A 16,824-nucleotide genomic window follows, 5' to 3' on the forward strand; every position below is an offset into this window, starting at 1 on the left:
AGCATGCCAATTGCATGCTCCCTCAAAACTTGAAACATCTCTGGCATTGTGATACAGTGAATTACAAGTTAAATAATCTGTCTGTAAACAATTGTTGGAAAAACTACTTGTGTCATGCACAAAGTAGATGTCCTGACCAACTTGCCAAAACTATAGTTTGTTAACAAGACATTTGTGGAGTGGTTGAAAAACGAGTTTTAATGACTCCAACCTAAGTGTATGTAAACTTCCGACTTCAACTGTATGTGTGAACTCCTTCAAGACTGTTGGAAAGCATTCCTCGTGATGCTGGTTGAGAGAATGCCAAGAGTGTTTAAAACTGTCAAGGCAAAGGGTGGCTACTTTGTAGAATCTGAAATAAACAAATCTATAAAAAAATATAATATTTTATAACACTTATGGTTACTACATGATTCTATATGTGTTATTTCATAGTTTTGATGTCTTCACTATTATTCTACATTGTAGAAAATAGTACAAATTAAGAAAAACCTTTGAATGAGTAGGTGTCCAAACCTTTGACTGGTACAGTATATTTTTTGGGGGGTGGGAATTTACGCGTCCCCCCTTGCCGACCACTAAGGGGTGCACCCCGCAGTTTGGGAACCACTGCCTTAGGGCAGCACTGTGATTGTTTCTGTAGATTTACCTTCTTTGAAGAGGGTAGCAGGGGGAGCAGCCCGGCCTGCCAGAAGGAGTAGCAGCCACCAGTTTGTTACAACGACCCTGGAACCATCCCTCAAACCTCATCTGTCTGCTGGCCACCCACCGCTATGGAGACAGGGAGGAGGAGGAGGAGAGGAGGAGGAGAGAGGGAGTAGGAGGAAGAGGAGAGGAGAGGGGAGGGAGGAGGAGGAGAGAGGGAGGAGGAGAGAGAGGGAGGAGGAGGAGAGAGGGAGGAGGAGGAGAGAGGGAGTAGGTGGAGAGAGAGGGAGTAGGAGGGAGAGGAGAGGAGAGGTAAGGGGGGAGAGAGAGGGAGGAGGAGAGAGAGGGAGGAAGAGGGGAGAGGGAGGAGGAGGAGAGAGAGGGAGAAGGAGGAGAGAGGGAGGAGGAGGAGAGAGGGAGGAGAAAGAGAGATAGGCAGTAAGAGTGAGAAAAAGAGAGAAAGAGAGAGTAATGTGGTTGCTATTGTCACTTATCACAATGAAAGAAACTGACAACATTTTACGAACAGTCCCAGCAAGGCCATTTTCTATCCAGCCATACAGTGTAAATATAGCTTGGTTTGTATAACCAGCCTATTATGGTTCAATGTCCACAGTGAGATATGTTTGAGTTTCATCCAGCCCTTTATACTGTTTGAAAGCAGCCAGATGATGAAATCCACGAGGTTCCTATCAGAGAAGGGCTAATAATATGAATTGATATTTGCAAACAGAGAAATGTGGACCCGGTTGCTATAGCAACCACTAATTGGAGTCCTTCTAAAACACGAGGACTGGATCCTTATTGAATTGGTGTAAATACCAGCTGGAGTCTTCAATCCTGTCTGTTGTCCTAGGGACCTGGGCTAGAGAAGATAGCCTAGCGAAAATGACTTTACATTTATTTTGTGGTGTGGACTGATGCAGAGTGGGGTGGTATCAGTGTGGGGTGGTATCAGTGTGGGGTGGAGAGGTGTGGTGTGCAGAAGTGTGGGGTGGTATCAGTGTGTGGTGGAGAGGTCTGGACTGATGTAGAGTGGGGTGGTATCAGTGTGGGGTGGAGAGGTGTGAGGTGGAGAGGTGTGGGGTGCAGAAGTGTGGGGTGGTATCAGTGTGTGGTGGAGAGGTCTGGGCTGATGCAGAGTGGGGTGGTATCAGTGTGGGGTGGTATCAGTGTGGGGTGGAGAGGTCTGGACTGATGCTGTGGGGTGGTATCAGTGTGGGTTGATATCAGTATGGGGTGGTATCAGTGTGGGTGGATATCAGTGTGGGTTGATATCAGTGTGGGGTGGTATCAGTGTGGGGTGGATATCAGTGTGGGTTGATATCAGTGTGGGGTGGTATTAGTGTGGGTTGATATCAGTGTGGGGTGGTATTAGTGTGGGTTGATATCAGTGTGGGGTGGTATTAGTGTGGGGTGGTATTAGTGTGGGTTGATATCAGTGTGAGCTGAAGAGGTCTGGACCAAAATGGCACCCTGTTCCCTCTATAGTGCACTACTTTTGACCAGATCCCCATGGGCCTTGCTTAAAAGTAGGGGACTATTTAGGGGGTAGGGGGCCTCCGACCTACAGGGGCCTCTGTGTATCTCCTAAATGCTTTACGGTCTCTGGGGTTACTCTGGTTACCATTGATAAAGTAATCTGAATTATCTGGGGACAGGAAGTAGTGACATGGGATACCTCTGCAGAGGACACCAAGTGACATTGGGCATTTGCAGGGAACTGGCTGCTACAGAGGACAAAGTTAAACTGGCTGCTACAGAGGACAAAGTTAAACTGGCTGCTACAGAGGACAAAGCTAAACTGGCTGCTACAGAGGACAAAGCTACTGTCGGCATTTAGGCTTACCACCACAAATAACCCCTTTTAACTGTGTTAAAACAAACACACACACACACACACAAACACACACACACACAGTAGTTCTGGACGAGTCTATTACCATCAACTAACTCACGTTGTAGAGAACTCACCAGCAGGGTCTTGAGATCCAGCATGTGCTCCTTCCCCAGGATGACCACGGCAGCCGCCCCACAGAAGGTGTACCCTCCATGGGCCTCTAGCCCCGGGACGCCCCCTAGACCCCCCTCCCAGTTCTGACAGCTGGAGGGAGACAGAAAGGACAGTGAGTAAGCATTTACTGTCTTCCTATAGAACTACGGAAACACATGCTCACTACACAGTATAGGATCCCAAATCCTTGATATTATTCTATTCAACAAAGAATTACACTGATAGTACGACTACACAATTAAAACAAATAAATGTGATTTAAAGGTTTAATATAAAAATGACGTTAGGTCACGCCCAGGCTCTGTCGTAACCGGCCGCGACCGGGAGGTCCGTGGGGCGACGCACAATTGGCCTAGCGTCGCCCGGGTTAGGGAGGGCTTGGTCGGTAGGGGTGTCCTTGTCTCATCGCGCACCAGCGACTCCTGTGGCGGGCTGGGCGCAGTGTACGCTAGCCAAGGTGGCCAGGTGCACGGTGTTTCCTCCGGCGCATTGGTGCGGCTGGCTTCCGGGTTGGATGTGCGCTGTGTTAAAGAAGCAGCGGCTTTGTTGGTTGTGTATCGGAGGACGCATGACTTTCAACCTTCGTCTCTCCCGAGCCGGTACGGGAGTTGTAGCGATGAGACAAGATAGTAGCTACTACAACAATTGGATACTACGAAATTGGGGAGAAAAAGGGGTAAAATTCAAAAAAAAAAAAATGACGTTAGGAACGCTAGCCAGTTAAATAAGCCACAAATTAACTAAATGGTGTGTCTGTGTGGGACACGTGTTGTGTGGGACACGTTGTGTGGGACACGTTGTGTGGGACACGTGTGGGACATGTGTGAGCTCTATACTGCAGTACCTGACGATCCATGTACAGGGGGGAGAACAAGTATTTGATACACTGCCGATTTTGCATCATACCATGTGATTTTCTGGATTTTTGTTTTAGATTCCATCTCTCACAGTTGAAGTGTACCTATGATAAAAATTACAGACCTCTACATGCTTTGTAAGTAGGAAAACCTGCAAAATCGGCAGTGTATCAAATACTTGTTCTCCCCACTGTAGGTGTGTCCTGGAACAGTGTGGGTGTCATGATGTTGGTGAGAGGCGCCACTGACGCAGCACAGTACGCACTCCTACAACACCAGAGAGGTAGGAGTTAACACACAATACACCAGAGAGAGAGAGAGACAAGAAGAGGAAGAGGAGAGACAGATTTAACTTAAACAGGCTGTTGTAGAGAGGCTGTTGGTTAGGTGAGAGAGTGGCCTGAACTGCCACATTTCTGTCTGCTACCAAGATAGAGAAAGCAAATGAGTTAAACAGTGAGACATAGACAGAGAGGACAGCAGGGGTGAGAGAGAGAGAAATGGACAGGGAGACACAGAGGACAGCAGGGTGAGAGAGAGAGAAATGGACAGGGAGACAGAGGACAGCAGGGGTGAGAGAGAGAGAAATGGACACAGAGGACAGCCGTGGTGAGAGAGAGAGAAATGGACACAGAGGACAGCAGTGGTGAGAGAGGGAGAAACGGACACAGAGGACAGCAGTGGTGAGAGAGAGAGAAATGGACAGGGAGACAGAGGACAGCAGTGGTGAGAGAGAGAGAAACAGACACAGAGGACAGCAGTGGTGAGAGAGAGAGAAACAGACACAGAGGACAGCAGTGGTGAGAGAGGGAGAAACAGACACAGAGGACAGCAGTGGTGAGAGAGGGAGAAACAGACACAGAGGACAGCAGTGGTGAGAGAGGGAGAAACAGACACAGAGGACAACAGTGGTGAGAGAGGGAGAAACAGACACAGAGGACAGCAGTGGTGAGAGAGGGAGAAACAGACACAGAGGACAACAGTGGTGAGAGAGGGAGAAACAGACACAGAGGACAGCAGTGGTGAGAGAGAGAGAGAAAATGGACACAGAGGACAGCAGAGAAGAGGAAGTTTGGTTGTTATCACGTGTCAGCAGTGCTCCAGTCACAGTGAAACCATGGCGATGGAAAGAAGGCTGCTCAGCTGTCTCACCTGACGTCCACCTCTCCTCCTCCGTGCATCACAAAGGACCCATCTGTCTGCTTCACAGAGAACAGGAAGGAGAGCAGCTTCTCCCTGGGAGGATTCAAAACAACATCACACCTGCTGCTGCTACACCTAAGGTCATGTTGATTAGTTCAGTAGGCGGTACTATAATCGGAAACATTTCCTATCTTGGCTTCCTTTGGGGTTTTAATTTAGGTGTTAGAACTTTTTAGACGTTTAGACCATTCCCTACCCAGGCCCGATTGCTTCTGCCAAATTTCAGGCCGAGCCCAGCCCCGAAATAGCTTCCTACCTTAGCAAATCCATGCTGCTCTCGGGCTGTCACTCCCTGTACGCAGGCAGCTCGCTCTGCATGCACTCTGCTCATGGTGCTTTGAGTCAGTTAGTATCCATAGCAACGGCTACGCTTGAGCTGCTCTGCTCAATGAAGAGACATGAGAGAGCTGTTAGCTGTTAGCTACTTTATCACTCTAAACTACGACAAAACTCAAACATTGTTTTATATTTGATGACGTTGAAGCACTTCTGACACCATGTTATGATCTCAGTCAGATCTGACTGTACTTTGCAGCAGAGCAAATGCCCCTAGTTACTGATGAGACAACAGGCCCTGCCCGGCCCCTAGTTACTGATGAGACAACAAGCCCTGCCCGGCCCCTAGTTACTGATGAGACAACAGGCCCTGCCCGGCCCCTAGTTACTGATGAGACAACAGGCCCTGCCCGGCCCCTAGTTACTGATGAGACAACAGGCCCTGCCCGGCCCCTAGTTACTGATGAGACAACAGGTCCTGCCCGGCCCCTAGTTACTGATGAGACAACAGGCCCTGCCCGGCCCCTAACCCAATGTATAATGCCGAGGCCTGTTGGTTCGGGTAGCAGAGCTCTAGTTGGTAGTGACGGCCAGTAGGTTGGCATTATGGTTGGGGTGGTGTGTGTTGGGACAAGGTGTGTTACAGTGTCAGTATATATCTGTTATGTTAGTGTAGCAGAACAGTGGCTGTACTCTCTGAGGCAATGGAGGTGGGGACAGTGGCTGTACTCACTGAGGCGATGGAGGTGGGGACAGTGGCTGTACTCACTGAGGAGATGGAGGTGGGGACAGTGGCTGTACTCACTCTGAGGAGATGGAGGTGGGGACAGTGGCTGTACTCACTGAGGCGATGGAGGTGGGGACAGTGGCTGTACTCACTGAGGAGATGGAGGTGGGGACAGTGGCTGTACTCACTCTGAGGCGATGGAGGTGGGGATAGTGGCTGTACTCACTGAGGCGATGGAGGTGGGGACAGTGCCTGTACTCACTCTGAGGCGATGGAGGTGGGGACAGGTTCCTCCAGCAGCTCCAGACTGTGTAGGATCCAGTAGCACAACCAGGGCCTGCTGGCGTCTAGACACCACAGAGAGAACATCTATCTGACTTCCCTACAGTCAGACAGATTCTACACTACAGAGAGAACAGTCAGAGACTATAGTGACACAACCTACTGGCTTCAAGACACTTCGTGTAGGTTGACTCATAATCTGCTTGGTGGGCGGGTTGAGAGTCATGAAATATTGTGTGGATGAAAGGCGTGTGGGTGTGTTGGGCGGGTTGAGAGTCATGAAATATTGTGTGGATGAAAGGCGTGTGGGTGTGTTGGGCGGGTTGAGAGTCATGAAATATTGTGTGGATGAAAGGCGTGTGGGTGTGTTGGGCGGGTTGAGAGTCATGAAATATTGTGTGGATGAAAGGCGTGTGGGTGTGTTGGGCGGGTTGAGAGTCATGAAATATTGTGTGGATGAAAGGCGTGTGGGTGTGTTGGGCGGGTTGAGAGTCATGAAATATTGTGTGGATGAAAGGCGTGTGGGTGTGTTGGGCGGGTTGAGAGTCATGAAATATTGTGTGGATGAAAGGCGTGTGGGTGTGTTGGGCGGGTTGAGAGTCATGAAATATTGTGTGGATGAAAGGCGTGTGGGTGTGTTGGGCGGGTTGAGAGTCATGAAATATTGTGTGGATGAAAGGCGTGTGGGTGTGTTGGGCGGGTTGAATGAAGAGAAAACAATGCATTCAAATTCCATAAATGTATAATTCTGGATCATATCTGTAGGCTACATTGAGGGTTTTTTCCCCCATATTTTATCTGCCGCTAGTTGCGTAGCCTCAGCGTAAGCTTTAGGGTCTAACTGTAACTGCCTAATACACACCAATAGCCAAATGCTGTCGGGAACTTGGGCAGGAAAATGTTCACGTCGATCCACTGAGGCTAAAAGGACAATGTCAGAGTTTAATTCAATGAGAGAAAAGCTACGAAATGGAGAGTTGAAAATAAAGAGAAGAGAGGTGCAGAAAAGTAATGTTTGGGAAAGATTAGGTGGAGTGGGAAAACAGGACGATGGCAGGTTATGTTAACGTTATGTTATGTCTATGTTATGTTAACGTTATGTCTATGTTATGTTATGTCTATGTTATGTTAACGTTATGTTATGGCTATGTTATGTTAACGTTATGTTATGGCTATGTTATAACTATGTTATGTTAAAGTTATGTTATGGCTAGGTTATAACTATGTTATGTTAAAGTTATGTTATGGCTATGTTATAACTATGTTATGTTAACGTTATGTTAACATTATGTTATGGCTAGGTTATAACTATGTTATGTTAACTTTATGTTATGGCTATGTTATAACTATGTTATGTTAATGTTATGTCTATGTTATAACTATGTTATGTTAACGTTATGTTATGGCTAGGTTATAACTAGGTTATGTTAACGTTATGTTAATGTTATTAAGTTAACGTTATGTTATGGCTCTGTTATAACTATGTTATATTAACGTTATGTTATGGCTATGTTATAATTATGTTATGTTAACGTTATGTTATGGCTATGTTATAACTATGTTATGTTAACGTTATGTTATGGCTGTGTTATAACCAAGTTATGTTAACGTTATGTTTTGGCTATGCTATAACTATGTTATGTTAACGTTATGTTATGTCTATGTTATGTTAACGTTATGTTATGGCTATGTTATAACTATGTTATGTTAACGTATGTTATGGCTATGTTATAACTATGTTATGTTAATGTTATGTTATGGCTATGTTATGTTAATGTTATGTTATGTCTATGTTATAACTATGTTATGTTAACGTTATGTTATGGCTGTTTTATGTTAACGTTATGGCTATGTTATGTTAACGTTATGTTATGTCTATGTTATAACTATGTTATGTGAACGTTATGTTATGGCTAAGTTATGATAACGCTATGTTATGTCTATGTTATGTTAACGTTATGTTATGTCTATGTTATAACTATGTTATGTTAATGTTATGTTATGGCTATTTTATAACTATGTTATGTTAACGTTATGTTATAGCTATGTTATGTTAACGTTATGTTATGGCTATGTTATAACTATGTTATGTTAACGTATGTTATGGCTATGTTATAACTATGTTATGTTAATGTTATGTTATGGCTATGTTATGTTAACGTTATGTTATGTCTATGTTATAACTATGTTATGTTAACGTTATGTTATGGCTATTTTATGTTAACGTTATGGCTATGTTATGTTAACGTTATGTTATGTCTATGTTATAACTATGTTATGTTAACGTTATGTTATGGCTAAGTTATGTTAACGTTATGTTATGTCTATGTTATGTTAACGTTATGTTATGTCTATGTTATAACTATGTTATGTTAACGTTATGTTATGGCTATTTTATAACTATGTTATGTTAACGTTATGTTATAGCTATGTTATGTTAACGTTATGGCTATGTTATGTTAACGTTATGTTATGTCTATGTTATAACAATGTTATGTTAACGTTATGTTATGGCTATGTTATAACAATGTTATGTTAATGTTATGGCTATGTTATGTTAATGTTATATCTATGTTATAACTATGTTATGTTAACGTTATGTTATGGCTATGTTATAACTATGTTATGTTAACGTTATGTTATGGCTATGTTATGTTAACGTTATGTTATGTCTATGTTATGTTAACGTTATGTTATGGCTATGCTATAACTATGTTATGTTAACGTTATGTTATGGCTATGCTATAACTATGTTATGTTAATGTTATGTTATGGCTATGTTATAACTATGTTATGTTAACGTTATGTTATGGCTATCCAACTTGATTGGAGTCCAGCTGTGGTAAATTCAATTGATTGGACATGATTTGGAAAGACACACACATGTCTATATAAGGTCCCACAGTTGACAGTGCATGTCAGAGCAAAAACCATGAGTCATGAGGTCGAAGGAATTGTCCGTAGAGCTCCGAGAAAGGATTGTGTCAAGGCACAGATCTGGGGAAGGGTACCAAAAAATTTCTGTAGCATTGAAGGTCCCCAAGAACACCATTCTTAAATGGAAGAAGTTTGGAACCACCAAGACTCTTCCTAGAGCTGGCCACCCGACCAAACTGAGCAATCGAGGGAGAAGGGCCTTGGTCAGGGAGGTGACCAAGAACCCGATGGTCACTCTGACAGAGCTCTAGAGTTCCTCTGTGGAGATGAGAGAACCATCCAGAAGGACAACCATCTCTGCAGCACTCCACCAATCAGGCCTTTATGGTAGAGTGGCCAGATGGAAGCCACTCCTCAGTAAAAAGGCACGACAGCCCGCTTGGAGTTCGCCAAGTGGCACCTAAAGGACTGTCAGACCATAAGAAATAAGATTCTCTGGTCTGATGAAACCAAGATTGAACTATATGGCCTGAATACCAAGCGTCAGGTCTGGAGGAAACCTGGCACCATCCCTACGGTGAAGCATGGTAGTGGCAGCATCATGCCGTGGGAATGTTTTTCAGTGGCAGGGACTGAGACACTAGTCAGGATCGAGGGAAAGATGAACGGGGCAAAGTACAGAGAGATCCTTGATTAAAACTTGCTCCAGAGCTCTCAGGACCTCAGACAGGGACGATGGTTCACCTTCCAACAGGACAATGGCCCTAAGCACACAGCCAAGACAACACAGGAGTGGCTTCTTTGAATGTCCTCGAGTGGCCCAGCCAGTGCCCAGACATGAATCCGATCGAACATCTCGAGAGACCTGAAAATATCTGTACAGCGACGCTCCCCATCCAACCAGACAGAGCTTGAGAGAATCTGCTGACAAGAATGGGAGAAACTCCCCAAATACAGGTGTGCCAAACTTGTAGCATCATACCCAAGAAGACTCGAGGCTGTAACCGCTGCCAAAGGTGATTCAACAAAGTACTGAGTAAAGGGTCTGAATACTTATGTAAATGTGATATCAGTTATAAAAAACTAAAAAAATGTAAACTTGTTTTGCTTTGTCACTATTGTAGATTGACAAGGGGGTGGAAAAACGATTTAAATCAATTTTAGAATAAGGCAGTAACGTAACAAAGTGGGGAAAAAGTGAAAGTTTCTGAATACTTTCCGAATGCAATTGTGTTCGTTGTCCGTAGCTTATTCCTGCCCATACCATAACCCCACCGCCACCATGGGGCGCTCTGTTCACAACGTTGATATCAGCAAACCGCTCACCCACACGACGACATACACGTGTGTGGTTGTGAGGCGGGTTGGACGTACTGCCAAATTCTCTAAAACAACGTTGGAGACGGCTTATGGTAGAGCAATTGACATTGAATTATCTGGCAACAGCTCTGGTGGACATTCCTGCAGTCAAAATCAAATCAAATCTTATTGGTCACATACTGTACACATATTTGGCAGATATTATTGCGCATGTAGCGAAAAGCTTGTGTTCAATTGCACGCTCACTAAAAACTTGAGACGTGTGCCATTGTGTTGTGCGCCAAAACTGCCTTTTATTGTCCCCAGCACAAGGTGCACCTGTGTAATAATCATGCTGTTTAATCAGCTTCTCGATATGCCACACCTGTCAGGTGGATGGATTATTTTGGCAAAGGAGAAATGCTCACTAACAGGGATGTAAACAAATTTGAGCACAAAATTTGAGAATAATAAGCTTGTGTATGGAACATTTCTGAGCTCTTTATACACATGTTGCGTCTATATTTTTGTTCAGTGTAGTTCTTCAGTTTCAGATAAAACAGAATTTGGAATACTTAAGAGACTTCAACTTGCAATGGGTCGGAACATTGGCTCCAAAGTATAAATTCTTAACGCAACTTAGAAACTATGACGAGGATGACAGGAGGCAGGAGACCATTTTAGAATATGAGGCACATCTTCAGTTCTGACCAGTAGCAACGAAGAAGAATATCTTGATTAAGCCCCCCCCCCCCCCCCCCCCCCCCCCAAACCACTTGTTTTTTCCTACTAGCACTGATTTTGCTGATAGCTACTATGTTGAGGAAACATGTACTTACTGTGACATGCGGTTGACTCACCTAGCTATCTTTAGAAGAACACAAATAAGTGATGGAGATGAGTTCTGAGAGATGACATAAGCCCTTCTTCAGATAAATGGCATATATTATATATTGTATGTGGTCATCAATGATATGCTTTGTGGGAAATACTCTTAGGTAATTAGTTATTGTGCAGGCTCAGAGTTCCTACAGTTGTCTGCCTGGCAGTAGTCTCCATACCACATAAGCATCAGAGAGATGACGCAATCCCTTCTTCGGGTACTGGTAGTGCTGGTCTCTCAATAGAGTGGGCCTGAGGAGAAAACACAGAGTGGAAATCCATACACCGTACACATACATGGTTGCTAATAGGCTGAGCGCCAGTTTGGTTGTGCTATCATGCCAACTCACTGCCATGTATGGCTTGCAATGGAGTAGGCGAGAGTATAAACTGATCTGGGACCAGGGTACATTATGGCTGCTAAAGCTAGTGACACATCTATCACTCCAGTGTTAATGCTAAATTGTAATTATTATTTCGCCTCTATGGCCTATTTATTGCCTTTACCTCCCTGCTCTTCTACATGTGCACACACTGTACATAGATTTTGATATTGTTTTATTGACTGTACGTTTGTTTACGTGTAACTCTGTGTTGTTGTTTTTGTCACACTGATTTGCTTTATCTTCGCCAGGTCGCCGTTGTAAATGAGAACCTGTTCTCCACTGGCCTACCTGGTTAAATAAAGAAATCTGATATTGGCTTGGATACAAACATAACACAGGCTACACAATAAGCTAAATACATTTGGGGTACCTTAAACTACTAGGATACCTTTTATGCATAAAAATGCATTTTTTTTATACGTTTAAAGTGACTGTACATTCTACTTAGAGTGACTTCTTTAACAACTTCAGAAGTAAATCATCTCTCTCCTTTCTCCCAAATAACCAACTCAGTACTGTTGATCTGCAGGTGCCAACAGTGACACGTGCACATCCATTCCTCTGCGTCAAAGGCTGTGTGTGTGTCACATCACACCCGACACTCCCCCTCCTCTCCCGAGTAAGTAACCTTTCCTCAGAGGTGTGTGTGTGTGTGTGTGTGTGTGTGTGTGTGTGTGTGTGTGTGTGTGTGTGTGTGTGTGTGTGTGTGTGTGTGTGTGTGTGTGTGTGTGTGTGTGTGTGTGTGTGTGTGTGTGTGTGTGTGTGTGTGTGTGTGTGTGTAGAGGTGCATGTCATTAGAATCCGTCTGCTATGTTCAGTACAGGCTTAGTCACTGAGTTAGTCACAGATCAGCTGGCATTTCATTATTACCCTACTGTACAATAAAGAACATCACAACACCCCAGCAACCACGCAGACGTGAAGTCTTCAAGCACTACAGCATGTGGAAAGCATACGGTCCTTTCAAAAATGTTTGGACTAGGACGGATAATAACTTTACAGGCTAATCACAATTAAAATTAGAAGTTGTAATTTGTATTCAGATGTGCTGGTCTGTCTTCATCTAATCTCATATATATATATATATATATATACATATAGTGCATCCCTAATAAATATATCGATGAACATATCGTAATCGGATGATATTAGCTAAAAATGTCAACATCGATACCGGCCCGATGCCTAGTTTAACGGTGATGTTAAAAACCGATGTCAAGGCTGACGTGCCTACGTTATATAGGTACGCACATGGCATAATGACGCCGTGTAAAATGTTACGCTATACGTGCAACACAGCATTCCTAACCTCACCCACAATGTCTGCTGTGTGGATCGAGCAGTCAACAAGTGCAGCAGTCATTTGAAAGAGTAAGAACATTTCAGAGAGACAACTCAAAAGGCGAAATCGATTAACGCCAAGATAATGGAATTGATTGATTCAACCGTTTTCTGTCGCCGACTGGTTGAGCACGGGTACACACTACCAAGTGCGTAATTTTTCAGATGTCGCCCTAATGGAGTTACACAGTGATAGCGTCACTGCTATTAGCTTCCTGACTTACATACTATGGAACGCCGTTTGGGTCTTTGCGTGTCAAAAAAAGACACAGCAGCACTGTCAAAGCTGTACAAAAAAAGTCTACAAACAAGCAAACACCGGCCACGAACGATGTGTTTACAATACCGCGTTGGTAATAAGGCACAAAGTTTGACCACAACTTCTGGGGTAGCTAGCTTTAGCTTGATACCTAGCTAGCACCAATACAACCAGCACTGAAGGTGCGCGAGACAACTTTACCAGCATCATAGCATACAGCATCATAGCATACTTATCGATGAATCGCTGTGACATATGAAATACGAGTGATCGTGTAATCAATGTGTCATAACTTCGTAAAACATTTATGAACCCGTTAAATTATTACGTGACGTGCCGTCCTGATTGGTCAACAAGTGTGTTATTTGACATGTCAAATAGTGTTAAATAGTATATTTTTTGACACGCAAAGACCCAAACGGCGTTCCATTGAAATCCTGGTTGAGAATGAAACGACTTGACGAAACAGCACAGCAAGTAAGTGAAAGAAATAGGTTTTGATGATGTTTTACTGGTAATGGGGACATACGTAAATGCCAACAAATTAACTTTTTGGTCAGTGTTGTGTATGTGTGTAACCTTTATTTAATTTGCTGTCATATTAGTGCATGAATATTCTGATGAATCCTAAAATACATGCCTAGGGGTAGGGGTCATTTATGAAAAATGTGTTAACTCAATCCAACCATGCTTTATTTGTTATGTGGTAAAACGTCTACTAGAATCCTTTTCAGATAAACATGTAGGGTACTTGGCACATCATAAAATAACTATTATTTTAGGCTGTAGGAACTAGGATTTTAGGCTGTAGGAACTAGGATTTTAGGCTGTAGGAACTAGGATTTTAGGCTGTAAATAGCCCTATTTAATTTAGCTCATTTTAGGTAGCCCGTGTTTTCTTTGCACAATTACTCTTCCTGGTGTAGTTTACGGACAATAAAATAATAAAGGTGTTTCTTCTGTACTGTCGTGTTACTCCCGCGCTTTCTCAACCAACCATCTCGCGTGTCGGTGATGTCAAGTGAAAAGCGGATGCTGCTGGGAGCTTCCCCCGCCACCGCACCCATCAGAGGAGGAGTGGGCTGGGTGGAATCCCTTCTCTTATTCCTAGGCTTTGTTACTAAAGAGACCGCTCCTCTTGGTTTGATAGACAGAGCTGCTCACCGGTTCCTCGAAAGACTATCAAAAGACTTGATTGCATTTTGGGCCGACATGGGCTGGGGTGTAGCTGTGTTGCTTTTGGAAATTCGTTGCTGAGTTAGCTTTGCTGGCTGTTCTAATTTCTAAGACGCTATGGCTAAGCAGTATGATGTGCTCTTCCGACTCCTGCTTCTCGGAGATTCGGGGGTCGGAAAAACATGTTTATTATGCAGATTCACGGACAACGAATTTCACCCGTCTCACATTTCCACAATCGGTAAGACCATTCCTTTGATGCACGAATACATTATTTTATTTATTTTTTTTTTTGGGGGGGGGGGGGGTTGATCAGAATGCACCTAATCAGATCTGATTATCTCTATGCTAAATAGTGTAGTCGAATATAATTGTCGCTCTATCAATTAGCCTATTGAAAAGAGCATGTACATTATTCTACGTTTTCTTTGTGCAGAATGTACCAATTTGCTATTAGACATTTACAATTAGTCCCATTGTGTATTAACATGAAGTGTCCCTCTGTATCTCAAAGCATTGTATAATTCTATTGTTTTACATATCTGAGCTTTGATTACAAAACGAATTAGTTTCATTCATAGAAAATAGAAAAACACAAAAAAGAGGGGGGGGGGGGGGGGGGGGGGGGGTCCACTTGGTAAAATATCCAACTGCACTAATGATGACCACCAGTAGACTACACTTACTGCAGTTGCTACCTGGATACAGAGTGATACATGGTATACCACATCAGATGTTATCTGCAAACTATGAGCAGGATATTGAATATGTTTATGTTATTTTGAACAAAGTAAAAATGCATGAATACAAGTAGAGTATAACAAGAGGTTATGTAGCCTATGGGACTATCAGTAACTGTTAGAAACAATTGGGACACATTTGTTACACCATTTTTTTGTGAATAGCTGCTTTTTTTACTAGAAGAAATGCACGTGAACAAAAGTAAAGTGACATTTTTTTTGTGAGAAAATGTGTCACGTTTACCCACAGTTACCTCAGGGTAGCCTAGTGGTTAGAGCATTGGACTAGTAACCGAAAGGTTGCAAGTTCAAATCCCCGAGCTAACAAGGTACAAAATCTGTCATTCTGCCCCTGAACAGTTAACCCACTGTTCCTAGGCCGTCATTGAAAATAAGAATTTGTTCTTAGCTGACTTGCCTAGTAAAATAAAGGTAAAAAAACGACTTGTACCCCTGCACATTGCCTCGGTACTGGTACTCCTTGTTTATAACCTTGTTGTTTTTTTTATTGTGTTACACTTTCCTTTTTTATTCAGCAAATATTTGTCTTACGTTTTAACTCGACACTGTTGACACTGTTGGGAATGGACACTGTTGGGAATGGACACTGTTGGCACTGTTGGGAATGGACACTGTTGGGAATGGACACTGTTGGGAATGGACACTGTTGGGAATGGACACTGTTGGGAATGGACACTGTTGGGAATGGACACTGTTGGCACTGTTGGGAATGGGCACTGTTGGGAATGGACACTGTTGGCACTGTTGGGAATGGGCACTGTTGGGAATGGGCACTGTTGGCACTGTTGAGAATGGGCACTGTTGGGAATGGACACTGTTGGGAATGGACACTGTTGGGACTGTTGGGAATGGACACTGTTGGGAATGGACACTGTTGGCACTGTTGGGAATGGACACTGTTGGCACTGTTGGGAATGGACACTGTTGGGAATGGACACTGTTGGCACTGTTGGGAATGGACACTGTTGGGAATGGACACTGTTGGGAATGGACACTGTTGGCACTGTTGGGAATGGACACTGTTGGGAATGGACACTGTTGGCACTGTTGGGAATGGACACTGTTGGCACTGTTGGGAATGGACACTGTTGGGAATGGACACTGTTGGCACTGTTGGGAATGGACACTGTTGGGAATGGACACTGTTGGGACTGTTGGGAATGGACACTGTTGGCACTGTTGGGAATGGACACTGTTGGGAATGGACACTGTTGGCACTGTTGGGAATGGACACTGTTGGCACTGTTGGGAATGGACACTGTTGGCACTGTTGGGAATGGACACTGTTGGGAATGGACACTGTTGGCACTGTTGGGAATGGACACTGTTGGGAATGGACACTGTTGGGAATAGACACTGTTGGGACTGTTGTCACTGTTGGGAATGGACACTGTTGGGACTGTTGGGACTGTTGGGAATGGACACTGTTGGGACTGTTGGCACTGTTGGGAATGGACACTGTTGGCACTGTTGAGAATGGACACTGTTGGCACTGTTGGGACTGTTGGCACTGTTGGGAATGGGCACTGTTGGCACTGTTGGGAATGGACACTGTTGGCACTGTTGGGAATGGACACTGTTGGGACTGTTGGCACTGTTGGCACTGTTGGGAATGGGCACTGTTGGCACTGTTGGGAATGGACACTGTTGGGACTGTTGGGACTGTTGGCACTGTTGGGAATGGACACTGTTGGCACTGTTGGGAATGGACACTGTTGGCACTGTTGGGACTGTTGGCACTGTTGGGAATGGGCACTGTTGGCACTGTTGGGAATGGACACTGTTGGCACTGTTGGGAATGGACACTGTTGGGACTGTTGGCACTGTTGGGAATGGACA

General features: G+C 44.1%; 1 protein-coding gene across 1 annotated transcript in view; it reads left to right on the top strand.

Annotated features, from left to right (window-relative positions):
- Positions 1-14,173: 14,173 nt before the first annotated feature.
- Positions 14,174-16,824, top strand: part of LOC139407885 (RAB15, member RAS oncogene family) — a 35,961-nt gene continuing 33,310 nt past the window's right edge. The window contains exon 1 of the mRNA XM_071151759.1: positions 14,174-14,465. Coding sequence (XP_071007860.1) covers positions 14,342-14,465 — 124 coding nt within the window. The 5' untranslated portion in view covers positions 14,174-14,341. The remainder of the gene's footprint in view (positions 14,466-16,824) is intronic.

Source organism: Oncorhynchus clarkii, chromosome 4, assembly GCF_045791955.1.
Source record: "Oncorhynchus clarkii lewisi isolate Uvic-CL-2024 chromosome 4, UVic_Ocla_1.0, whole genome shotgun sequence".
In the NCBI taxonomy this organism is placed as follows: Eukaryota; Metazoa; Chordata; class Actinopteri; order Salmoniformes; family Salmonidae; genus Oncorhynchus; species Oncorhynchus clarkii.